This window comes from Lagopus muta, chromosome 10 (genome assembly GCF_023343835.1).
Source record: "Lagopus muta isolate bLagMut1 chromosome 10, bLagMut1 primary, whole genome shotgun sequence".
Lineage (NCBI taxonomy): Eukaryota > Metazoa > Chordata > Aves > Galliformes > Phasianidae > Lagopus > Lagopus muta.
The window spans coordinates 228,339-253,351 of NC_064442.1; the positions used below are offsets into that span (position 1 = coordinate 228,339).

The window sequence follows — 25,013 nt, forward strand, 5'->3', positions numbered from 1 at the left end:
CGCGCCCTCCCGCCGCCGCCGTTCCCATTCCCATCACGTCCTCCGCCGGCCCCCGCCGCGCTCGCTCCGCGCTCCGCGATGGCCAGCACCTTCGCCCGCGCTCTCTCCGCCCGCCGCTCCGCCGGGCTTCTGGCCATGGTGGGCGCCGGCTCGCTCGCCGCCGGCTTTCTGCTCGCCCGGGACACGGTCAGCGCCGGTGAGCGGCAGCGGCGCCGCTACCCGCCCAGGTACCGGGAGCGGGCGGCGGGGGCGCACGTGCGGGGGCGGGAGCGGACGGGGGCTGCTTCCCGCGGCCGCGGCACCGGGGGAGGGGGCGCGGGGCTCCCGCAGCTCCCCGAAGCATCTCGAGCCCCAGGGCGGCAGTGACCGGAGTCACTCAGCCCCTGTCTCAGAGCCGCGCCCCGCTGGGGGGGGACTGACTCCTCCGGCGGGACAAAACCCTTCTGCCTCGGGCGTCCGGGAACGGGCACGACGCGGCCCCGTCGCGATTGCGGGATCCGCCGTCCCCGATTCCAAGGGCACCGTTTCGTCGGGCGGGGCCGCGCAACCCCTACGGCCGCGACTGGGCGCGGGGCTCCCGGAATCGGGTCCGTGCCTACCTTGGGGCAGCGCGGAGACGGCCCCCGGCCCGCGGGGCGGCACCGGCACCGCCGCGCCCGGGTCGGGAACGGGGAGCCCGGGGCCGGCCGAGCTGGGGTAAAGCGCTGCTTTTTTTTACCCCCGTGGCCCGGGGTTTGCGGAAGGGTCCTGCCGAGGGCGGGGCGGTGGGAACCAGGATTCAGTCTGGCGGGGACGGCACCGCGAGGATGTCGAGCACACACACAGCCAGAGCTCAGTACGGTCGAGGAGCAGGGGGCTTCCCGACAGGGCCTCGCCCTCGCAGCTCGGGGCGGAGGGATAACGGAGGTCCAAGGCTGCGGCGCAGCCATTCGTGCTGCACTGCCGGTTTCAAACAGAGATGAGCTCTGAGGTGTGCGCTTGGAGTGGGCGCGGTGCCCCGCCTGGCTTACGGGTGCTTCTGGGGTGACGCGGCTCTGCTGGAGCCGCTGGTCGCGTCAGAGCAGTGCAGCAATGCCGAGGCTGCAGCACCAGCGCCGAAGCTCTCACGTTGCGCCCTTCATGTCGCTCCTTGACAGGGGCTGCGGCTGGCAGCAGCCCGGCACAGCCCGGCGGTGGTCGGGGAGTGAGGAGCGGGTGCCCCCGTCCCGCTGCCGGCAGAGATGGTGTGGGGGAAGGTGCGGAACAGAGGAGGCAGAGCGCTACTGCTCCAAACACACGCGGCTGCTGCGATCCTGCAGCAGACAACGTGCCGGCAGCGCGCGGTGCTGCTCTGCATTGCAGGCTGAGCGCTGCTCGTGCAGAGCGCCGTGCCGAGAGCCGGCGCCAGGCCGGGCCGTGGAAACGGAATGGAAACGGAGTGAACGGTAACGGCCGCGTGGTGCTGCCCGTTCGGCCCTCCAGCAGCGCTGCATTGAGAGCTTTCTGAGCGGCCGCAGACATCGGGTCGGCGTCGGGTGGGGATGCTGAGGGCCGCGTGCCGGCCTGGCGAGACCCGAGGGAGGGGGGGGCGCCCTGAGCCTGGTGAGGGAGTGACTCCCGCGGCTGTGGAAGCAGCAGTTGGTGCTGCTGGAAAGGGCACTGGAAAAGGCTGCTGGATCAGTGCAGACACCTGTGGGAGGTGCAGCAGCGCTAGCAGACCCACAGAACCTGCTGTGCACTGAGCAGTCTCCTTCCCAGTGCAGAACCCCTGGTGCAAGGGCACAGCGGGCACTGCAAGCGGCCCTGTCCTGAGGTACAGAGGGCCATGGTGCTGCACTGGCAGCAAGGTGCCTCCTCTCTGCTGTGCTGCCCTGGAACACTTCCATCTCTGCTGGAAAAGCTCATGGCCTCCAGGGCTGGGGACGCCACTGGGAATGCACCTGCAACTCAGCACTGGGCACTGGGAACAGAACAGCATGAAGCACAGCTCTGCAACTGGGTTTGGGGAACAAAACCAAGGGGAGAGCAACCCTGAAAGGCCAAGTGTGGTGCCACCTTCCTGCTTGTGGCAGAGGAAGCCTGGACTGCTGCTGAGAGAGCAGCATCATAGCCCTTGGCTCCCTGTGCAGCTCCACTTGGACTCTGCTGCGCGTAAGCACAGCACCAAGTGTATAACACTGCCATTCCGTGTGATGTTCTGCTTATCCCGGCCCTATGCAGCTTAGTTGGGGTGCTCTGGAAAGGCTGAAAAGAGATTGCCCAAATCTTTGGCTGCGATTCAGGACTGTTCTGGGGAAAGGTCTGCTCAGGACAGAGCTAAATCAGCACTGCAGCAGGCGCAGATCCTGGAGCTTTTAAGTCTCTGAACCCTTTGCAGTGGGGCTAAGGACTGCTTATATCAGAGAGAATGCTTAAACCTAATACAGCCTCCTTCTGGCTGCAAGCAAGCCTGCTCGCCTTAGCAACCTTTGCTGGCTCTGAATGCAGTCTGTTGGCAGCAGGGTGGGAAGCAGAGTGAGCTGCAGTCCTGGTGCACTGGGCAGTGCTGGAGGCAGGGAAGGGACAAGTCCAACTGTTCCTTTCTGAGCAGTGAATGCTTTTTATGAGTGTCTCACACTGGGGAGACATGGGTCCGCATCCAGCCAATAGCAGGAGCAACAAAAGAGGCTGAGCAGGCTGCATCCCACATGCAACAAGGCATCCTTTGAGCCAGAAAAACTCAAACAGCAAAGATATGTGCGTAGGATGGGGAGCAGCCTCAGCACAGCCTGGGACTGGCTCTGCCCAGAGCAAACACCTCCATGCAAGGGGACAGGCTGGAGCCAGGGCTTCCCCACGCGGAGCAGCACCATGAGCCCAGCCTCCCTTTCTTTCTGCAAGCTCCGGAAGCCACAAGCAACAGCCAAGCCATAGGCAGAGGGCCAGTGTGCACTCCGGGACTGCAGACTCAGGGCTGGGGATGGCAAGCTCTGCACAGCAGCATGGGGCCAGGAGCTTGGAGGCGGTGGCGGTGACAGCGATTGGCTCCTGCATTACTGCCACAGATTCATGTCCACACCTGCAACCTCTGCTTCCTCCTGAGCTGCCTGTGACTCCCTGAGGAAGAGAGGCCAGATATCCCTGGCCACCGTCCAGTCCTCCCGACCTGGGGAGGGCTGCTCCTGTCCCACTCTAGACAATGGTACCTCCAGTGGGAGGGATTTGGCCAAGGAGAGTGCGGTCGGGTCCTGCTCCGCCAACTCCCCTGTGAGCACAGGACAAGCACAAAGCCCAGCTAAAGTGGGAATGAGGTCAGGAGACGGCCTCCCGCTAAGCTGATTAGAAGAAAGCATCCCCCTAATACAATAAACTGTGCCAGAGCAGTGCGGTTCCCACCAGCTGCAGATCAGGGTCAGCCCATTTCCTGCCCCACAGCGTCTGGGCTGTGTGGGGTCAGAGCCCCCAGGGCTGCATGCAGACACACAGACCTGAACACTGACAGAGGCACAGCAGGAGCAGCTGCCCTGCGCTGTGCAGAACAGAGCAAACCCTGCACAGCCCGGAGCTGGCAGCCCTGTGCCCAGGCACTACGTGGGGCTGTGGCTGACGTGGCTGCCTGCCACAAAGCACTCCCAGTACCAAGCCCTGGTACACAGCTGATAAGGAGCTGCACCCTGAGCACCAGCCAGACTTGCTCATGAACTCCTGTCCTCGTGGCAGCCATCACTGTGGGCTGCTCTCTGCTCCTATGCTGTCTTTGTGGGAACAGCACAGCTCTCCCTGCCCACCTTGCTGCGGGGCTCTCCATAGGGCAGAGGCACCGCTGGGAGCTGGTAGGATGACAGCTGATGGCCACTCAGCAGCACCCGCTGCCCACTGCCACTCCCACTGCCCAGGGAGACAAGAGGAAGAAAATACCAGGAAAAAAAGTTCGTAGGTGTCGCACTCACCCAAGGAAAGGGAAGGAGTGACTGAATTTGCGCTTTGGTCCTTAACAGGTTGAGATAAAGAGCAGTGTAAAGGAAGGAAAAAAAAAAGAACAAAGCTCACGCAGAAGTAAAAGGAGAAAAGAAATATATTCTTGATTTTCCATCAGTAAGCAATGCTCAGCCACTCCTTGGGAATCGGGGCCTCGGGATATGCAGTGGTCATTTGGGCAGATGGACGGCTCTCATAATGAGAGCCCTTCCTTCTCCCTGCCCCCAGCTTTTATTGCTGAATGCAATGTGTGCAGTATGGAATATGCCCCGGTTGGGTTAGGCCAGCTGCCCCAGGGACGTCCCCTCCACACCTCCTGCCCATACCCAGGTTCTGCAGGACTGGGGAGGATTGTGGTGCTGTGCCAGCGCCACTCAGCAGGAGAACGTTGGTGCCATATCAGTGCCATCATAGCTATGGGGTAACACACAGCACCGTGGGCTGCAGCGGGGAAATGAGCTCCAACCCAGTCAGACTCAGCAAAAAACTGCTGGGCACAGTGGCTCACTGGTGCCTCCTCCTGCAGTGCTGAGTACCCCGACCTGCGGAAACACAACAACTGCATGGCCAGCAACCTGACACCAGCCATCTACGCGAGGCTCTGCGACAAAGCCACCCCCAACGGCTGGACCTTGGACCAGTGCATCCAGACCGGCGTGGACAACCCAGGCCACCCATTCATCAAGACGGTCGGCATGGTGGCTGGTGATGAGGAGACATACGAGGTGAGATATGGCCGGGGCCCTGCCACGCTCCAGGCTCCATAGGACACCTGCAACATCCCCCAAAGGGCTCCGCATGGCTGGCTCTGAAGAGCTGCCCTGTCCCGCTTCCCTCCAGGTGTTTGCAGAGCTGTTTGACCCCGTGATCCAGGAGCGGCACAACGGGTACAACCCCCGCACCATGAAGCACGTCACGGACCTGGACGCCTCCAAGGTGGGTGTGCTGCGGTGTGCCCTGGGGACAGCGATGCTCAGCGCAGCTCTGCCTGCCAATGTCCCATGTTTGTTTTAGATTAAGTTTGGCCACTTCGATGAACGCTATGTGCTCTCGTCCCGGGTCCGGACCGGGCGCAGCATCCGTGGGCTGAGCCTTCCACCTGCCTGCACCCGCGCCGAGCGAAGGGAGGTGGAGAAGGTGACGGTGGAGGCTCTGAATGGCCTCACAGGGGACCTGTCAGGCCGCTACTACCGTCTCAGCGAGATGACAGAGAAGGAGCAGCAGCAGCTCATTGATGTGAGTCAGGCAGCCCCGGCAGGACCCCATCCTGGCACCAGCTCCCACCACTTCTCCCTCCCCCACCCTGAGCCTGCAGCAGCGGGGCACTGTCCCCAGCGCGGTTGCCCCATGCTGCAGAGGCTGCGCACAGCCCCGCTCGTTAGAAGATGGAGTTGAATGTGGCCCAGCAGCTCATGGGGCTCTCTGGCTCCCGCCCTGTGTCCCTCCACGTGCCCAGGGAAAGGCGAGTGCGTGGCACACAGCTGCTGCCCCGCTGGCATTGTGAGGACTGCACACCCACAGCCTCTGCACTGGAACAGGCAGTGATGTTCACCTCCTGTGTGGTGCACGGGGAGCAGAGGAACGGTGCCCCGGTATCCCCCACGTGCCCTGCTGACACGCTGTGTCCCTGCAGGACCACTTCCTCTTTGACAAGCCGGTGTCTCCGCTCCTGACGGCAGCAGGAATGGCCCGGGACTGGCCCGACGCCCGAGGCATCTGGTGAGGACCTGTCTGGCGCTGGGTCGCCAATAGCGCAGGAGGAGGAGGGCACTGCTTCTCCATGCTGCTGTCCCCGCCCGCGCTCCCGCCCCACAGACCCCGCTGCCTCCAGGCTGCCGTTCCGCAGCGCCGTGCCCATGGCTGCGTTCTCCGTGCCCACCCCCAGCCTGGTTTCCGATCGCCGGCTGCAGCCTGGATAGCCGCTCCCTGCACAACCCGCAGCACCTTGCACGGCAGCGGGCGGCTCTGCAGCCATCCCAGGCCCTGCTGCCAGCCCTGCCTGCCCTGCAGCAAATCGTTCCCTCTCGTGCCAAAAACCTGTGCCTGCTGGCTGCTTCCCAGACGATGCCCAGCGCTTCACCCCGCTCTGCGCACTGTACCCGCCCCCAGACTTACCCGGCCACAGCTGCCTCTCCCGCCTGCTCCCAGCACTCCTACACACAGCCACACACTGCCTGGCAGGGTGCTCACAGCACACAGGGTGCAGCGCCTTAACAGCAGGGGAGTGGGCGCTGCGGGGCCGCTGCTGCTGGGCACAGGGCTGCAGCAGCCCCCGCACAGCTGAGCACTGCCCTGTTGCAGGCACAACAACGAGAAGACCTTCCTGATCTGGATCAATGAGGAGGACCACACGCGTGTCATCTCCATGGAGAAGGGTGGTAACATGAAGCGCGTCTTTGAGCGGTTCTGCCGGGGCCTGAAGGAGGTGAGAAACCTCAGCGCTACCTTGCCAGCCCTGCGGATGGGGGCCGTGCAGGACTTGTGCCCCTCACAGCCTCAGGGCTGGGCAGCATCGCGCTGAGGGTTGGGATAGGGGCTGAGCTGCTTTTTGTGCTTCTAACCCAGGTGGAGCGACTAATCCAAGAGCGAGGCTGGGAGTTCATGTGGAATGAGAGGCTAGGCTACATCCTGACCTGCCCCTCCAACCTGGGCACTGGGCTGCGGGCGGGTGTCCACATCAAGCTGCCACTGCTCAGCAAGGTAATGACTGTGGATGGTGCTGGGGGAGCCGGGGCTGTGGGCACAGAGAGCCCAGCCCTGCCAGGATGAAAAGACTGTGTGGCACAGCCCTGGATGCTGCTCGGGATCACACAGGAGAGCAGAGCAGCGCATGGCGCCCACATTGCAGCCGGAGGGGCCAGACACATGGGTGCTGAGTGGGATCTGCTTGGAGCCAGGGACTGTAGGGCTGCAGACAGAGCGCTGCAGAGTGTGGGAGGGCAGCCCTGGGGAGCTTTCATTTGTGGCTGATGGTCCTGCTGATCACTGACACCTTCTCTGGGCACCAGGACAGCCGCTTCCCCAAGATCCTGGAGAACCTGCGGCTACAGAAGCGTGGGACAGGCGGTGTGGACACAGCGGCCACCGGCAATGTGTTTGACATCTCCAACCTGGACCGGCTGGGGAAGTCAGAGGTGGGAGAGGGGCAGAGCTGCTCTTGGCAAGGGCAGTAGGGGAAACGTGCGCACACCTCAGCGCCAGAACAGCTTTGCAGCTGTATGCTGAAGCCAGCAGTGGGGACTGGGGGCACTGTGCTCCATGGGTGCAGTAGGTGCCCTTCACGCAGCGGATGCTGGCACGACTCGGGGGGGTGGCTGGGGCCAACAAAGCCTAGAGTCAGAACTTTGTGCTCCTGGTGCAGGTGGAACTGGTGCAGCTGGTGATAGACGGCGTGAACTACCTGATCGACTGTGAGCGGCGGCTGGAAAAGGGTCAGGACATTCGCATCCCATCCCCAGTGCCACAGTTCCGGCACTGAGCCACACCGAGGCAGCACCAGCCCTGCAGAACCCAGCTTCCCCATAGCTTATAACATCACTGTGCCCAGCATGTCCCTGCACTGTTACGCACAGAGCCAGGCCAGACCCCATAAACATGTGCTGCTGTAGCCCTGGCTCTCTCTGCTCCTTACCGCACCCAGCCCTGTGCCTGCAGAGAGGCACACAGATGGGTCCTAGGTATCTTCAAGCAGCTCTCCCTGGATTTTTCCAGGTCACTGATTCTGTGGGGTAATAGGCCTGAGGGGACCCAGTGGCCGTGGGGCGGAAAGCCTGGGGACAGCTATCAGCAGGATAGGACAGGAGAGGCTTGGGAAAACGTTCCTGGCATTGCTGCAGGCATGCAGGGAGCAGGGCCGGGTGCCCATCACCAGTTTGCTGGGGGATTCTCACAGCAAGCTGCAGGCAGGCAGAGGAGAGCCAAGCTGGGGCCTGGCTCCGTCTCTGTTTCTGCCTGCAGGAAAGAAAGCACCATCAGACCAGAGCGTGCCAGCCTGGTGATCCACGGGAAGGGCTCGTGTCCCCCCTGTTGATGGGAGCCCTTCACAGCACTCACGCACACACACACACACAGCTCCGCTCAGGGATAGCACAGTACACAGAACAGCCCTTGGAGGCCTGGGACTGGGCAGGAGGCAGCGGAAAGGAGCTCCTGCTGGGCACGGCCCGAGGAGCAGCACGAACCGGGCAGCGGGGCCAGGCGCCAGCCGTTCCCTTGCAAACCTGCGCGCTATGACCCGGCGAGCAGCCGAGCTCCCAGCTGTCTCGGCTCCGCATCTCGGCCGCCCGCAGAGCACCACCAGCAGGCGGCTCCCGGTCCCGCAGCCCCGGCTCTCCCCGCTCGGTGCCCAGGCGGCCCAAGCGCGGGGTCTGCGGCAGCCGCAGCACAGCGGCACACGGTGGGTGGTCAGCACGGCACGGCACGGCACGGCACGGCACGGCCCCGCCCGACCGCACCCCGCACTGATCCCCAGCGTGGACAGCATCCAAAAGCTGCCGCAGCTTCCCACACGCAGCCCAGCAGACGCCCCTCAGCACGGCCCCACGTTCCCCCCACCGGCCGGGCCCAGCCCTGGGCAGTCGGCAGCGGGTCGGTGCGCAGCGCCGGGTCGCGGCTCAGCCCCCTGGCAGCCCGCTGGAGCGGGTAGACTGTGCCCGGCCGTGCCCGCACCCCGCCCGCGCTACCGGGCAGCCCCGCAGCGCCCTCTGCCGGCACCGGGGCGGCGCGGAGCAGCGGGTTCCGGAGTAACGGAGCGACGGCGGCGGGAGCAGCGGCCCGGCCGCCCTCGTTTATCTGAAGGCGGTGGGTGGGAGGAAGGCGTCCTCCTCCTCCTACAGAGCAGCGCCCTTCGAGGTGTCTGGGGAGTACGGGGGGGTCGGTGGCTGAATCTGGCCCAGCACTCACCAGTGATGGCTGCAACAACATTCTGCAAGAGGAAAGATACAATCAGCATCCAGACCACAGCGCAGGCTCCACTGGTGATCTTGTTTATAGTGGGAATCTTCCAGATATCCTGGATCAATCTAAGCCATTCATCCAGCCTGCAGAGCATGGGGAAAGCTACTGCAAGAAGAAAATGGCTCTGTAATGTGAGGCCTGTGACAGTTGCTCAGACTCAGCTGTCAGCTGGGTTTCTCCTTGCTGGGTTACAGGGTGAGTGCAGGAGGACACCTGCCCAAGAGAAACAAATGGGGAAACAGAAACACTGGTGCTCAGGACTGTCCCACCAAATCCAGCAGAGATGCCAGACCAGCTGTGGCAGAAAGCAGTGCATGGGCCTGAGAGCTGGGGGCAAAGGCTCGGGTTTGTGGCATTAGGTCCTGAAAAGGATGTGATGGGACGCATCAGGAGGAGGGGCTGTCGCTCCATGCTGGCTTGGGTTGGAGCTGAGCACTGATTTGTTGTGGATGAGTTCTTGCTCATCCACCTCCAGACAAATGCTGCTTCTGTACAACAGGCTCTGTGCTGGCAGCACAACCCAACGCACCTGCTGTAGAGCAAGCAGTCCCATGCGCACTGTCAAGGCAGCTGTGGGAGGACACTGAGCAGGAACCGCTTATCCTTGGGATGAGGAGAGGAAGTGGCTCTCTTGGATCTCAGTGCGGCTGTACTTGCATGGGGAGATGAAGCTCTTGGTGTGGTGGGCAGCAATGCAGGCCAACTGGTGATGATCCCTGCGCATCAGCCTGCTCCGCTTCTTGCGGCGTGTGTGTGGAGTGCGTAGACGTGAAGCAGCTCCTGGGAGGTGGGAGCCAAGCGGCAGAGGCGGCACCGAACAAATTTGGCCGCGCCAGCACTCCTGGAAAAGCACGCAGGGCACTACGACACTGCGAGAGAAAGCCAACTGCTGCACAGCTTGCCAGGCTGTCCCTAAAACCCCTTAACGGGGCGCCAGTGCTGAGGCAGCGCAGGCAACTTCGCAGAGCCGGGATCGGGCTGGGCCGTGCCTCCGGCAGCCGCCCCGGGATCACACAGCACGGCTGAGGAAGGGACCCTGCGCGAACTCCGGCTCCAGCCGAGGCGCTGCTTGCTCAGCACGATCATCAGCTCCGCGCGCAGTCTCTGCGACTGCCTGCCGGACTGGGATGCGCACCAGTGTGCCGAAACGCTTTTCTGCAGCGGCGCCCGCATGGATGGACGCCTCTGCCCCCGCCGAGGCCCGGGCGGAGCGGGGCGGGCCAACCGCGGACCGCTGACCGCCGACCACGCGCGGCCCAGCGCCCCACGCCGCCCCCTCGCGGCCCGGCCTGCACCGGGACCGAGCGGCCCGCGGGGGCGGGGCGGCCGCTGCGGTTCCCCGCCCTCCCTTTCGGCAGCCCATTGGTCGCGGCTCTCGTGACGTAAGGCGCGGTGCCCAATGGGGAGCTGCCACACGGCAGATCCGGCTGCGGAGGCGGGACTTCCGGCCTGCGGCCCCCGGCGCCTGTTCACCCGCCGTCGCCGCTGAGGAGGGAGCGCAGCTCTGCACGGCCGCTCGCCATGTCCGTGCCTCGGCCGCCACCCGCCACGCTGCTGCTCCTCCCGCTCCTCGCCCTCTCCGCAGGCGCCTCCGACGTGGTGGAGCTCAGCGACGCCGATTTCGAGAGCGGCCTGGCCGAGCGCCCGGGACTGGTGCTCGTGGAGTTCTTCGCGCCCTGGTGAGGGGCGGCGGGCAGAGCCGGGGCTGCGGGTCCGGGCCGGGGGCGAAGGCGGGGGCGGGGCGGGCCGAGGCGTTGCGGCGGACCTTACGCTCCTCCTCCTCCTCCCCCCAGGTGCGGGCACTGCAAGCGGCTGGCGCCGGAATACGAGGCGGCCGCGACCAGACTGAAGGGGATCGTCCCGCTGGTGAAGGTGAGGGGCGGCTGCGGCTCTGCCCGAGTCCCGTGGCTTCATGCTGCTTCGGGTGGAGAAGCCGTGCTGTTAGGGTCTCTGCCGGGCTGTGCAGCTGACCTGCCTGTGGCTCAAAACTGTGATGCGCTGTGGCTTCTCGAAGACTCAAGCGCCAGGAACGGTCTGATACTGAGGGCTGCGGCCGGTGTTGAGGCTGTGAGATGGGCGTGTGCTGCTGGCTGGGAGGGGGCTCGAATGGGGTGAGCTGTACAGTCTCAGTCCAAGAATTGCTGTACTCAGTAGTTGCGGTGTGTCCCTTGCCTTACGCAGTAAGGAGCTTTGTTAAAGAACCACCTTTTCCTCCAGGAATCTTGTGTGATTTTGCTAATTAAGGGTCTGCTGCTTTCTTTATGGGAAGTTGACATGGATTTCTCCAGACTTTTGTTTGCTTCAGCTGTTGCTGAAACCTTCAGTGTTGGTAAGATGCTAAGAATTCTTAACAGGTCAATTCCTGTTAAGCCTCTCGTCAACAGCAAGAATCTACCCTTTCTAGTATTGTAATGGGGAAGGCATCTCAAAGTTGCAGCTACTTAGTTTCCTGTGTGTTTCCTTAAATCTTTTCTGTGCCTCTTAACACAGCTGTGCTGTTACACGCTGTGTGCTGTGCAGTGCTGACGGCTCAGTGACAGGCTGTGTACCGTATCACCTATGGGCCACTTGGTTTCATGTTGGGCCTGGCTTCTGATCTCATAGACTTAGGTCTCACAGGTGTTTCTCAGATCTTTACATTTTATGTGGAAGGAATCCAGCCCTGATTAAAAGCATGTGAGAGTTTTCAATCCCCTCAGTTTTCCAAGCTACATGTGAAAACATGGGCACTGGCAAAGCTGCTTTTGCTTGGGTGTACAGGTTGATAAATCATTGAGTAGCAATATTTCTTTTCTCTTAGGTTGACTGTACAGCAAATTCAAACACCTGCAACAAGTATGGAGTCAGTGGATATCCCACCCTGAAGATTTTTCGAGATGGAGAAGAGTCAGGAACCTATGATGGGCCCAGGACGGCGGGTGAGGGCTTGTGGGCATCTGTCTGCATCTTGCTTGCTAAAGTAGTGCTAGAAGGCAGGCACACACAGAACAGTCTTTGTTTCAGAAAAGTGAGATGTATGGAGAGGTACAAAGAAGGATTGCACTCACGTGCACACCTTGCCCTTCCCAGAACTCTTTCTGTTGGAAGAGCACTGGATGTTTAATAGCACTTAAAACTCTCCAGTATAGGAAGAGGCTTCCAGATTATCTTTAAAGCATGGTATCCACGATGGGTGGTGCATGGAAAATGCAACGGGGGAGATCTTACACCATTAACTTCCTATTACAAGTAACTTTGTAACCTCTGCACTCCTGCAGCAGTGAGGAGGTTTTCAGTTTCCTGGTCAGTTTTTCATGTAGTGAATCACTTCTCACAGTGCAGAGTTCTGTGACACATTAGTAATGGGTGTGCAGCTCTTGGTAGGAGAGCGTTGGGAAAATGTTCTTACCAGGGCAGTGCTCTGAAAATCCCTGCATTTCTAAGATGAGTTTTTCAGTGTGATGAAGGTGAAGAAAAGGTGCTGATGACAAACTTTCAGTTCATGCCCTGCTTACTGTGTCACCATTGGGCCACTTGGCTTGGGGGCTGGTAGAAGAATTGTCAGCAATGGTGTTTTAAGGAACTTGAAAAGTGTCTGGTGAAACTTTGTATCGATCCCTTCAATGGCTCACTTTTATTTTAAGATGGAATTGTCAGTCATCTCAAGAAACAGGCAGGACCTGCTTCAGTGGCTCTCAGTTCCGTGGCTGATTTTGAGAAATTCATCGGTGATAAAGATGCTTCTGTAGTGGGTGAGTAGAATGGGTGAGAGTTTAAACTGCATCTGACCCTGGAAGATGTGTTGTGAATGTGCTGTGCTAAGAGAACAGGCAGTGTCCTAAAGTGTAGTAAGGGAAGTTCCAGGTGGGTGTGAGCAAAAAGCCTTTCATGGCAGGAAGGAAAAGACAGAACAAGTGACCAGAGGTGCTTCAAAACGTTCAATCTTGGAGATCTTTCAGAACTTGTTTGGAAAAAGTTCTGAGCGACTTGACCTGATTTGTAAGCTGGCTCTGCTTTGAGGAGGTTGGACTTGGTGACCTCTGGGGATTCGCTCCAACTTTTTTTTCCTGTGGCTCTTTGACTCTTTCAGAACTCCTGGACTGTAGGTTTTTTGTTTTTTAAGCGTGTTGCTCTTTTGGCTGCCTGACAAGAGGTAGCTTTGGATTTCCAGCAATCCTGCTGTGATGGTATTCATCATCCGTGTCTCATTTGATCGTGGTTTACGAGTGGTAATAGCAGCTCTCCTTTGTGCGGGTCAGGCATCATCATACAAATGAGCGGGCCGAGTATCGAGCAGCACTCCTGAGCTTATTTCTGTTATGTGCCACTGGCTACGAGTGCTGCCACTAACAGTGTCACATATGACTGCAGATGGAAGTTGCAGTGCTCAGCAGGTAGCTCTCCTTTAGCTGAATTTCTCATTGTTGAGCAGCTCGCTGCTGGTGGAAGGCAAGCAGTGTGTAAGTGTTCCACTAAGAATGGACCGAGGCCTGGATGTGCACTGAGGACCTCGGTTCAGCAGACAGCTTTTGGTGCGCTGTAGAGACATGATGAGCTGCATGGGAACTGCTGCTGAGTTGGTTTGAGGTCCCCATCTGCCTTTCTGCTGCAGGCTTCTTTAGAGATGCTTCTGGCGACGCTTATTCTGAATTCATGAAAGCTGCCAACAACTTGAGAGACAACTACCGTTTTGCACACACCAGTGAGGAGCAGTTGGTGCAGAAGTACGAGGAAGATGGAGAGTAAGTTCTTAAAGATTTTTTTCTTAAGGCAACTAGAACAAAATAATTCCAGTTGATAACCTTCTGAGCATGCTGTCAGGTATTGCTGTCAGGTATTGCTGCTTTCCCAGCTGCTGGCGGTGCGTTGGCAAGAGTTTGGGTGTGATAGAATGGTTGCAGGATCCAGAGGATTAGTGCTCCCCTCCATGTGGGAAGTATCTCAACAGGTGTTTTGCATCCCCACTGCTTGTTCTTTCTAGTTTCTTGTTGCTGGAGGCCATGGCCTGTCTGAATAACGAGAAACAGCCTGGCAGGCACATCTGGTGCAGTAGTGCTACCAAGAAAGCAGTCTGCTTTGCCGTGTCTGAGGGTGTTAATGAGGGTGGTCAGTGGAGGCTGAATCCTCATCTCTTCTTGCTGCTGCCCCTTGACAGCCCAGGAATGCTTTGAATGGCCTCATGCTATCTGCTTCCTCTCAGGGGTGTGGTCCTGTTCCGACCTTCACGGCTGGCAAACAAGTTTGAGGAGAGCACTGTCAGCTACACTGAAGACAAAATCACCAGTGCAAAGATCAAGAAGTTTATCCAGGAGAACATGTGAGTGGTTCCTTGCTGGACGACATGGCAGGCTAGAGTCCATCCCAAATTGGGTTCCATCCTTTTCAGAGCTCATTTTCTCTACCAAGCTTAGCTGCTACTTGTGCTTAGCATCCAGAAGGGCTGTCTTGCTTACACCGTACCCTTTGGGCTATCTCCCTCCTTTCTGGAAATACTGGTGGGTTGGTGACATCTGTTCTCTGTGTTGAAGCAACCAGGCTTCTGTTTAAAAGAAATACATACTTCCTGAGAAGTCTTAAACCTTAGATCAGGTGTGTTAATTGAAGCTGTGGCTAGAGATGGAGATTTGACTGGAAATAATACGGTGTGTGAGTGGGCAAAATGTCTCAGTCATGGTGGTGACTGATATTAAGCACTGTTGGTGGGAGTCGAGCGCGCTGTATTGGGGCCACTGTGGAGGTGATGGGATCCGGAGAGCGAAGTCAAAGCTGCTGACCTCTGTCTCATTGATAGCTTTGGTATCTGTCCACACATGACTGAAGACAACAAGGACTTGATCCAGGGGAGGGATCTGTTGGTGGCCTACTACGATGTGGATTATGAGAAGAATGCAAAGGGCTCCAACTACTGGCGCAACCGGTACGTGGGGCTGGGCGGCGTGGGGCTGCTCTCGCTCGATCCCTGCGCTGGTGGTGGTCTGTGGCTCAACTTAGAGCTCCTTACACTTGTGGCAATTATTCTGCCATGGAAAAATCCCCGCTGGGTTTCTAACTGAGAGTACTGTGCTTGCTGCTCAAGGCATTGGTTTGAGAACCCGGAGACTTGTTTTTGGATGTCTAGTGGATTATCTATTTTAAACTGAAATTTCCTCGGTAAGATTATGTGGCATTCTACCCTTTGTATTCTTTAGTGATCAAGCTGATGGGTTTAAAAAAAAGAAAAGTACACCTGATGTTTTCTCAGGCTGTGTTCAGAATAAACGAGCTTGCTTTGCTTCTTAATGCTGTTTCTAGAGGACTTTCCTGTGTGGAATGCATCGCTTCACTCACACCATTGAACTCCTTGTCTGGTGTGTTCCTCAACTTGAAAGGTGTGACCTCATGTGGGAGATAATGTTCCAAGGAATCATGCTTTGTTTTCTGCTTTTTGTCTCCTTTTTTTCCTTCAGAGTTATGATGATTGCAAAGAAGTTCTTGGATGCTGGTCACAAACTGTCATTTGCTGTTGCTGGCCGGAAAACTTTTGGCCACGAGCTGTCAGAATTCGGTCTAGACAACAGCGTGGGTGAGGCTCCTGTTGTTGCCATCAGAACAGCTAAAGGAGATAAATATGTCATGCAGGAAGAATTCTCGTAAGTTTTTGCATGTTAGCAGTGTTGCCTCTTGCTTGATAGACTCGGGGAGGCTGTGACCAAGGAATTGCTCATTAGCTTGGAGGAAATAGGAAAGCTGGATCTTCCTGCTGGAAGAAATGACTGCTGGGTCAGAAAGGTTCTTAGTTGTCCAGTGTGCTTCCTTGCCCTCTGGAGCCTGTCCTGTCTTTAAATATCTTCAGCTTAATTCTGTAACTTTATGTAATGTCTGCCTAGGAATTAAGATTTGGTACAGGGCACGGGTGGGAACAGCTGTACATTCCTTTGGAAAAGAAGAAATCTAAGGGTGCTCTGAAGGCCTGAAACCTAGGCTGAGATGTGCACCTAGGCTCCTGCCAAGAGTCTAGTGGTGTCTGTTGTGCTTGTTCTAAGCTGGCCCCAGGGTGGTGCTCTCACAGATGCAGGTGGCATCTGTTACGTGGGTGGAAGGAGGTTAAATCAGCCCTGAAGGTTTTCCTCTCATCCCGTGTGTCATGGTGGCTATAAAATGTCACTTTGCTTTCAGCCGTGACGGAAAGGCTCTGGAGAGATTCTTGCAAGATTACTTTGATGGCAACTTGAAAAAGTACCTGAAATCAGAGCCTGTCCCTGAAAACAATGATGGCCCTGTGAAGGTGAGTGTTGTACCAAGGGAGGCGAAAGCTGCTGCCAGTGATGAAAAACACCTCAGCAGCAGCTTCCAGTTGTATGCCAGCATACCTTGCTGCATGTGCACTGCTGTGGCACCTTGAAGTCTTTGGTGTGGTATAGAAAAAGAATTAATTCCCTTCTGCGTTGCACTTCTGAGCTGAAGAAACTCAGCTTGCAGTTTTGGTTCCATACTTTCCTCTCAGCATAGTTAGTCCTGCACGAGCCCACTCAGGATGCTCTCTGCAAGTGCAGGATCATTGAGATTTACAGGGGTTCTGTTATCTTGACTTGTGCCTCCCCCATGGAACGGCTTTGAAGCCGGTCACAACAGCTCAGTTCCTAAAGTCTTACGTGCTCATCTCATCAGCTTAAGAGAAGGGTTTAATTCCTACTGCTTGTTCATCCCACTGGAATCTGCCCTAAGGAAAGCATTCCCGTGGCTTTACAATCAGATGAGGGTCTTAAATGGAGTGAAACTGCACTGCTTATTTGTGTGTGGGTTGGGATGACCTCAGCAAATACAGCTAAACTCATTCTTTAGCCTGGAGCCTGCTGGGATTAAGAAATGAATTATTCTGCCTTTCTCCTGCGGTGTTACAGTGTCCAAAACTCACTTGCAGGCGGTGCCAGTATCTTACCACAGGCTTTTGCCTGCTTGCTCAAGATGCTGCTTGGTGAAGAGCTGTGAGTTTGGTCGGTCTTGGTGCTCGCTATGTAGACACAGTGCACAGCCTAGTGCAGTGGGAGGCCAGGCTTTCTGGGCCATAGCATGTCGTGGTACAGCCTCACTGTTGACTTAGAAGTCCAAACTTTGTATGATCAAACCCTTTCAGGTGGTGGTTGCTGAGAACTTTGATGAAATTGTTAATGCAGAAGACAAAGATGTCCTGATAGAGTTTTATGCACCCTGGTGTGGCCACTGCAAGAATCTGGAGCCCAAATACAAAGAGTTGGGAGAGAAGGTAGGTCACAGTCTCTGTTGCAAGTGTACGTGACAGCTTTGCAGCACTAAAGAGTTCTGCATATTGTGTCTCTCCAAGCTTGACACTGTAATGGTATAGCTGTGCCTTCCTGAGGACTTCAGTGTTTGCCATCTCCTGTAGATGCAGAAGTGCATGAGCAGGATCTGGAGCGTGGCAGTAACTGAGCTGGTTTTGTGGTGGCTGGCTTGGTGGTAATATTTTGTCAGTGTTGCCTTATTTAGTCCTTGGGTGGAGAAGTTCCTTTTTGGGCTTTTTGCTCTGACTGTGGTATGACTATGGACTGCATGACACTGCTGTCCTTCCATCAGATGATGTTTTCAGTGCAGGTGTAAACACGTCTTTGCAGATCTGACCAACTTTTTCCTGTGTGGCTGTCAGGTACCCTTCCTACTTGGGCACTGCTTACACTCACAGTTTGCTTTCTCAAAGATTCATGGCACACAGTGCCTCTGGGGTCAGCATTCCTTAGGAGTTGCAGCTACTGACTTAGTCTGGTATTCTTTGGGAGATCTGTGCTGCATACAAGTGAATGAGGAGGAGCTTAGTTCCCTGTGCCCCTGCTGAAGCAGAAGAAAACTCTTTAGAATAAATTTTATTCAACTGTTTGTGCACGGTACATGCTGTCCTGTGAAATCCTACCTTACATGTCGATAGTTCTGCTGTTAACTGCTGCAGGTTGGTTATTAATGTGCTTTCCCAACAGCTCAGTAAAGACCCCAATATTGTCATTGCCAAAATGGATGCTACAGCCAACGATGTGCCTTCTCCATATGAAGTCAGAGGGTAGGTGCTGCTTCTGTTGGACTGCTGTGTCAGCAGGCACGAGTTCAGGCTTCTGTCTCTGACCAGCATCCTCTGCTGATCTGATGGAGGTTCCTGGGGAGAAGGGGGGTATGGACAGGGAATTGCATACATCTGTTCTGCTCCTATGGTGTCCTTGCCATACCTATAAGCTTGTCTCACTGAGCCTTTCTCTTGAATTTGCTGTGATTCTGTCTTGGTGGTGCAAAAATAACACTGGAATTGCTTTTCTGAAAGCTAGCAAACCTGACTGTAGTTGTGCTCAGCCAGCTGTGCAGATAAGGCTTTTGGATGCCACATACACTGGCTTAAGAGCTGGTTTTCTTGTTGCCATGTAAAACTAGAGCAAGGGTGCAAGTTCTCTCAGTGGTCTGAAGGACAGGGCCTGAAAAAAGCAGCACATCGTGAGCTCAGACACCTGTTCTCTCTTCCCCAGCTTCCCCACCATCTATTTTGCTCCAGCTGGCAAGAAGCAGAGTCCAAAGAAGTATGAGGTGAGTGTCATGCATGCAACTCCTGGGGCTCTGTGAAGTGATGAGGTAGAATCCAGGTGCCCAAATAACGTGGAGTCTCTCTAGAGTTGTGCCTGGCACTCTGTCCCGTTACCCAGAGAACACACGTGGTGGTCCCTGCTGGGACTGTGCTGCTGCAGACGCACAGGAAAGAGCTCTGCTTGGTTAGCTTGGTCTCCTGGCTGGCACCCAAACTCTCCCCTAGCAAAGGCAAAGTCCACAGTGAGGACAGGCTGTGTCTTACTGCCTTGTGTGTTCTGCAGGGTGGCAGAGAAGTGAGTGACTTCATCAGCTACTTGAAGCGGGAGGCAACCAGCACTCCTGTGCTGCAGGAGGAAGATAAAGCCAAGAAATCCAAGAAGAAGGCGAAGGAGGATTTGTAAAGTTCCCACTCACCATCTTGTCAGGATGTGCTCTGTGTGAATTGGGGAAGCACTGGGCAGACTGGGGCCAGTTCTGGATTGTGGAGAGCCAGTGACTATGAGGGCTGAGGGGCTCCAGCTGCTGTGTCTACTTCTGTTTAATTTCCTGTTGCCTCTTAGCTGCACTGCTGTGGGGCTCTCCAGATTGGTTTGTTTTCTGGTTTGGGAGGGGGTGGGGGGTAGGGTTATTTTCTAATTTTTTTTTTGTACATTTGGAGAAGTGAAACAATAAAATGACCCCCTTAAACCAAAGTATCGCCTGTCCTTGGGAAATTCATTAAACATAACATCAGGCTGATGCTCGCTGAACAACACCCTCCTACTGTGAGTCTCGTTTCCTTCAGTGAGCCTTCGGGGCCTTGTTCTCGATGTTCAGCTTGGCTTTTCTCCAGCTGATGAGTAGCGAGAATTGTCCTGCTATGCCGTGCTGTGGGGGTGCAGATTTGGGACTCTGGAATCACAGAATCGCGGGGGTTGGAGAGGCTCTCAAGAGAGCGAGTGCAACCCCGCTGCCGAGCAGCTTCCCTGCAATCGGTCACACGGAGGCGTCCAGGCAGCCAACGCAGAACCGCCAGCAGCACCAGAGCGGGCGCTGACGTGATGCCACCGGCGCAGTGCAGAGTGCGAGAGGGGCAGCAACGGAAGCCCGGGGGGCATGGCGACCCCTAGGCCCTGGCCCTCGGCTCGGCAGCGAGGGGCTCACCGGGGCGCGGTTCGTGGCGGCTGCGGCGCGAAGAGGAAAGTGGAGAACCAGGAGGGTTCCCGGCGCCGGCGGGCGCTGCCAGCGGGAATCCCCCGCCCGGGCCGCGTCTCGCTGAGCCTCTCCCTCCCGCGAGGCCGTCCTACCGGCACAAGTCCAGGGAACGAGAAACGCCCCCCCGGCCCCTGCCGGCGCGTTACCCCGTCCCGACGCCCCGAGCGGCTGCTCCTGCCTGCCCTGGATGACCCGATACCCTCGAAACCCCCGGGCCGATGCCGCCGGCCGCAGCCGCACTCACCCCGTGGCTGCCGGCGCCGTGCGGGACGGGGCGGCCCCGAGGCGGTACCTGCCCGGTTCCGGCGGGACTCCCGCGGCGGAGCTCGTCCCGAAGCGGCTATTTTTGCCGTCGCGACGCGCTGCCGTCACCGCTAATCCCCTTAGCGGCTTCCCGGCGTTAGGTAACGGCGCAGCGGGATGCGCTCGGCGGCGCCCCCGACTCTGGGCGGCCCCGGGCAGTCGCGGCTCTGCAGGGCCGGAGGCGACGCGCCCGGAGCGGGCTGGGGGCTGCGGGCGGCCGCCGCCGAGACGCGGGGAGCGCGGGCCCGCCCGGCCCGGGGTCGGCTCGCGGCGGCGGGCAGGCGGCGGGGCGACGGGCGGGCATGCAAGGAGCCTCGGCCGGCGGCTCCCCGGAGGGGGAGGCGGGGGCCGATGAGCGGCTGCGGGGGCAGGGCCGGGGCAGGCGCGTCCGGTTCCGTATGCCGCACACCACCATCGCGGTGCCGTCGTGCCGCGACGAGGAGCAGCTCTTCTACCGGCGCCTGGACGCGCTCGGGGCGCTGGGACCCGACGGCTTCGCGCCGCTCTTCGCCGCCGAGGGCTGGAGCGAAGTGACGGGTGAGCGCCGGGCGGCGGGTGCGGGGCTGCGGCGCGGCCGGAGCGGCTCTCAAAGGGATGCTGCCCGTAGAGGATCGGCTGCTGCGGAAGCGCGTGGTGCGGGACGGGCGGGGAGGCGCGCCGCAGCCAGGCCAGGAGGTGTCGGTGAAATTGCTGGGAGCGCTGGAGGACGGCGGTCTGGTGGAGCGGGACCCGCGGCTCAGTTTCGTGCCGGGCCAGGGCGACGCCTTGCAGGTCGGCAGCGCAGGTGGCAGGGTGCGGGGCGCGGAGAGCCCGGCGAGCACAGCCCGTGCTTCGTGCCCGCAGGCGCTGGAACTCGGCGTCCCCACCATGCGGGCCGGGGAGGTCTGCTTCTTCCTCGCCGCCTCTCCCTACGGCTACGGCCGCGCGGGCAGGTAGGACCGGAGGGCCAGAGTGGCCAACAGGACGGGGGCACGGGGACAACGGGTGTCGGTCCCGCAGGGAGCCCGACGTGCCCCCCGAGGCGCCGCTGGTCTTCGAGGTGACGCTACTGGAGGTGCGCGACGGCCCCGACCCGCAGCGGCTGCCGCCCGCCGCCCGCCTCCGCCTGGGCGCGCAGAAACGGGAGCGCGGAAACGTCCACTTCGCGCGGGGCGACTTCGCGGCCGCGCTGCTGTCATACCGCCTGGCACTGAGCGCCCTCGAAGGGTCCGGCGAGGAGCGGCGGGACGGGACGGGCGTCGACCTCCACCCCGCGTCCCCGCCCGGGCCGCACGAAGAGGAGCTGCGGGAGCAGCGCGTGAAGTGCCTCAACAACTGCGCGGCGGCAGCGCGGCGGCTGCAGAGAGGCGCGGAGGCGTTGGCGGCCGTGGAGGAGGCGCTGCGCCTCAGCCCGGATAACGGCACCGCGCTGCTGCGGCGGGGACAGGTGCGTCCGCGACCCCGCGGCTCCCCCCGCCGCTTCCCGCCGCACCGCGCACGGCTCCCGTTATCCCCCCGCAGCTACTGGCCGAGGAGGGCCGCGACGAGGAGGCGGCGCGCGTGCTGCGGCGGGCGCTGGAGCTGGACCCGACCAGCAAGGTGCGGAGCGGGGCGGGGCGGGACCGCGGAAGCGCTCCCGCAGCGACGCCGCAGCCCCGCGGCTCTCCCGCAGCCCGTGCACGCGGAGCTCTCCCGCCTGGCCAAGCGCCGCGCCCGCACCGCCGAGGAGCCCCGCGACCGTCCGCGGCCAACGCCGAGCTCCGGGTGCGTGTGGGGCCGAACCTGCCCCGCGCCGCGCCGCCCGGCTCCGCGCCGCGCTCACGGCCGCTCTGCCCGCAGGGAGGGAATGGCCCCGCCCGAGGAGCCGCGCTCCGAGCGACCGGGGCTCCGCACCGCCCCCGCGCGCACGCAGGAGGAGCGACCGCAGCGCTCCCCGCCCCCCGGGCCCACGGGCGCGGCCCCGCGGCTCCTCGCGCCTGCGCCGCAGCTCCCGGCGTTATCGCCCCCGCCGGCGGAACGGCGGCCGTAGCCCGCGGCCAATCAGGCGGGGCCGGGCCGTCACTGCGCGCCAATGGGAGGGCGGCGGGGGGCGGGCGCGGCGTGGCGATTGGCTGCGGCGCTCCCTTAAAGAGCGCTGCGGGGGCGGGGCGAAGGGGGGGCAGTGCGGGACGTGGCGGCGGAGCGGAGGGCGGGAGGGAGCGGCACCATGACCCGTGAGTGCGGGCCGGGCCGGGAGCGGCGCAGTGCCGCCGGGGGGCGGGGGTGGGAGCGGGGCCGGGCCGGGGGCGGCGGCGCGTTCTACTACCGTGGGGCTGGGGGTGGGCGGGGGGAGCGGGGCCTTTTCCTGGGCCCGGCACCCGTGCCGAGCTGAGGGCCGCGCCGTGCAGGCGGGAACCAACGCGAGCTGGCGCGGCAGAAGAACCTGAAGAAGCAGAGCGATTCGGGCAAGGGCAAACGGCGCGACGACGGGCTCTCGGCCGCCGCCCGCAAGCAGAGGTGAGTGCCGGCAGCACCGCCCCGCGGGCCCAGCCGGGCACCGGTGTGAGCCGCGCCGCGCTCTCCGCAGGGACTCGGAGATAATGCAGCAGAAGCAGAAGAAGGCTGACGAGAAGAAGGAGGGCAACAAGTAGCGGCGGTGCCCCGCGGGCGGTGCTCAGCGATGCCCTGCGCGGCCCCGGGACCGCCCCGCCCCGCCGGGCTCCCCGGCAGCGCCGCTCTCCCATTAAAGTAGCTCGTGGAGCCCTGCAGGCCCGGCCTCCTACGTGTGCCCGGCGGCGGGGGGGGGGGCGGGGGGCGGTCGGCGTCCTCGCGGTGAGCCCCGGGACGGGGACGGTCGGTGCCGCGGGGCCTCCGCGGCGCCTGATCTGCGAGCTCCGGGAGGGGCTGCTGTGGGAGCCCGGCGGAATGAAGGCAGCGGAGCGCTGCAGATGCAGTGGGAAGCGGCTGTAGTGAGAGCCTGGAACAGCGGCGGGAGGATGGGGGGGGGGGTGACACGCGAAGGCGACGCTCCCGCGTCAGGCCCTGCAGCAGCCCGCGGCGGCCCGCGGGGCGGGGATGCTGAGATCCAGGCGGGCGCCGCTGCCCGAGACCGCCGTCCTCTTCACTGCTCTGCGGGCCGAGGCGCGGCGTCAGCCCGGCGCTCCGCCCTCGGCCCGCGCGGTCCCCCCTACCCTGGTCGCTGCTCACCGGGCGAGGTGCAGCACGGCTTCCACCACGTTCGTGCCATCCTTGGCGCTGGTCTCGCAGAACAGGCAGTTATGGGCCTGGAGAGAGAGCGGCTGGAATCTGAGGCCAGGGGAGCAGCTCCGGGGGTCGCCCCCAGCAGCAGCTACTCACCGTGGCCAGCCTCTGTCCGTGGGCCGTGTGGACCCCCGCCGTCTCCGGCAGCGCGGCCCGCAGGTCGCTCTTATTACCCACCAGCATGAGCGGCAGTGCGGTCCCGGCGCCCTGCGACAGCGAAGGGTGGCTTGGGGTCCTGCCGTTCTACTGAAAGCTGCCCGCCCTGAGGCTCGGCCCTGCTCTGGGAGCCGTGGGATCCCTCCCGTTACCTCGATGTCCTCAATCCACCGGCGGACGCTGAGGAAGCTGCTCTGGGAGCTGATGTCGTACAGGAGCAGCACGCCGTGGGCCTTACGGAAGTAGGAGCGGGAGATGCTGCGGTACCTGGAGCCGGGGTGTCACCGCCCGCGTGAGGGCCGTGCAGGGCCAGGCCTGCAGCAGAGACCTGGCTGCGCTGTGGGCACTGCTGCCCTCCTCACCTCTCCTGCCCGGCAGTGTCCCAGATCTGCAGTGTGGTTTGCTCCCCATCCACCAGCAGCTCCTTCACCTGGAAGTCCACCCCTGCCCGGGGCAGCCATCAGGCCCCAGCCCACTTATCCCAGCCCCTCTGTCCCGGCCCTGGTACCTAATGTGGAGGAGATGTCACCTCTGAACTCATTTCTGCAGAGGCGCAGCAGGAAGCTGGACTTGCCTGCACCGCTGTCCCCTGCCAGCACCAGCCGGTATATGGGGCTGGGGGCCACGGGCTGCTCCCCCGTGCCAGACCCCTGGGAGATGGAGCGAGTTGTTAGACCGTCAGTACCGGGGGGGTCCCCACTTCCCCTTCCAGCCGGGCCGTGTGAGCCGGATGGGGACTTGCTGTGTACCTCCGGTGCAAAGGCAGAGAGCTTCCTCTTGCAGCAGCGTTGTGCAGGATGGCAGCAGCCTTCCACCTCGCCAGCCTGGGGGTCCTGCAGAGTGGCAGATCTCACAGTGAGGCACCCGAATCTGTGGGTCGGGTGGGGCAGCGGGCAGGGCCTGCACCTGTGTGTCCTGAGCAGGGCTGGCAGAACGTGCATCCTCTGAGCTCTGGCAACCGGCATCGCTGGATGACGCCGAGTCCTCGCTGCAGGCTGAGCTCTGCTGGGGGCACAAGGAGCCGTCCACCGGACCCGTGCCGAGCATGGTACTCGGGGAGGGGTGGCTGCAGCTGATCCCTCACCTGTGCGTTTACTTCTCACCTGCTGTGAGCACACTTGGGGAGGCTGTGGGAGGGGGCTGCGGGGCCGAACAGGGGCTTGGGCTGGCGGGGTTGGGGTGTCAGCATTGACGGGCTCCCGGGGTGTTCTGCCACTGCCGGCACTCGGGGCTCCGGGGGTCCCCGGCTGCAGCCCCCGAGCTGCAGGGCAGGTTGTGGGAGGGGTCCCGCCGGCACCGTCCCCGCCGTCCCGTTCCCTCCCCCCCCGCCGTGCTCACCGCTCTGGGGCCCCCGGAGGCGCCCAGCAGCAGGGCTGAGCGCAGGCTGCCGTTGCTCTCCCGTAGTCTCCTATTCGTCGACCTGCCCAGAGCGGCGGCCTAAGGCCGGGTCGGCACCGGGGGAGGAGCGTGTCCTGCCCGATCCTCGCGCCGCCTCCCGCCCTGCACACCCGACCTACTGCAGCATCCTGATGTAGCTGGTGAAGGCCAGGTTTTCCTCCGCCAGCTCCCGCAGCGCCTGCTGCTCTCTGCAGAGAAACGGCATCCTCACGGCAGGGCCGGCACCGGGGGCTGCGCACGCCCTTCCCGCCCCACGTGTTCCCCCATTTCGGGGTGCCGGAAGCGCTGGAGCAGCTCCGGGACGCGTGGTGTCA

At 60.8% G+C, this 25,013-nt stretch overlaps 5 protein-coding genes across 5 annotated transcripts; 4 read left to right on the forward strand and 1 right to left on the reverse strand.

Moving 5' to 3' along the window:
• Nucleotides 1-5: 5 nt before the first annotated feature.
• Nucleotides 6-7,557, forward strand: CKMT1A (creatine kinase, mitochondrial 1A). Its single transcript, XM_048956061.1, has 9 exons — nt 6-227; nt 4,463-4,661; nt 4,777-4,872; nt 4,951-5,172; nt 5,570-5,655; nt 6,238-6,361; nt 6,502-6,636; nt 6,945-7,070; nt 7,298-7,557. The coding sequence occupies exons 1-9, from the start codon at nt 79-81 to the stop codon at nt 7,412-7,414; spliced, it is 1,254 nt and encodes a 417-aa protein (XP_048812018.1). The 5' UTR covers nt 6-78; the 3' UTR covers nt 7,415-7,557.
• Nucleotides 7,558-10,319: 2,762 nt separating this feature from the next.
• PDIA3 (protein disulfide isomerase family A member 3) lies at nt 10,320-19,013 on the forward strand. Its single transcript, XM_048956464.1, has 13 exons — nt 10,320-10,571; nt 10,686-10,764; nt 11,693-11,810; nt 12,516-12,623; nt 13,484-13,613; nt 14,072-14,188; nt 14,663-14,788; nt 15,318-15,500; nt 16,027-16,135; nt 16,985-17,113; nt 17,838-17,917; nt 18,372-18,429; nt 18,711-19,013. The coding sequence occupies exons 1-13, from the start codon at nt 10,414-10,416 to the stop codon at nt 18,828-18,830; spliced, it is 1,515 nt and encodes a 504-aa protein (XP_048812421.1). The 5' UTR covers nt 10,320-10,413; the 3' UTR covers nt 18,831-19,013.
• A 1,178-nt stretch (nt 19,014-20,191) lies between these two features.
• LOC125698315 (peptidyl-prolyl cis-trans isomerase FKBP8-like) lies at nt 20,192-21,934 on the forward strand. Its single transcript, XM_048956505.1, has 6 exons — nt 20,192-20,463; nt 20,534-20,858; nt 20,926-21,352; nt 21,427-21,504; nt 21,578-21,669; nt 21,745-21,934. The coding sequence occupies exons 1-6, from the start codon at nt 20,229-20,231 to the stop codon at nt 21,932-21,934; spliced, it is 1,347 nt and encodes a 448-aa protein (XP_048812462.1). The 5' UTR covers nt 20,192-20,228.
• A 118-nt stretch (nt 21,935-22,052) lies between these two features.
• On the forward strand, nt 22,053-22,653 carry SERF2 (small EDRK-rich factor 2). The gene is made up of 3 exons (XM_048956200.1): nt 22,053-22,118; nt 22,293-22,401; nt 22,472-22,653. Exons 1-3 carry the CDS (start codon nt 22,112-22,114, stop codon nt 22,533-22,535), a joined length of 180 nt encoding a protein of 59 aa, XP_048812157.1. The 5' UTR covers nt 22,053-22,111; the 3' UTR covers nt 22,536-22,653.
• An 83-nt stretch (nt 22,654-22,736) lies between these two features.
• On the reverse strand, nt 22,737-24,921 carry LOC125698337 (ras and EF-hand domain-containing protein-like). The gene is made up of 9 exons (XM_048956530.1): nt 24,819-24,921; nt 24,640-24,721; nt 24,208-24,303; nt 23,810-24,134; nt 23,664-23,745; nt 23,454-23,568; nt 23,242-23,352; nt 23,092-23,168; nt 22,737-23,013 (listed from the first exon to the last, which is right to left on the reverse strand). Exons 1-9 carry the CDS (start codon nt 24,902-24,904, stop codon nt 22,920-22,922), a joined length of 1,068 nt encoding a protein of 355 aa, XP_048812487.1. The 5' UTR covers nt 24,905-24,921; the 3' UTR covers nt 22,737-22,919.
• Between the last annotated feature and the right edge of the window lie 92 nt (nt 24,922-25,013).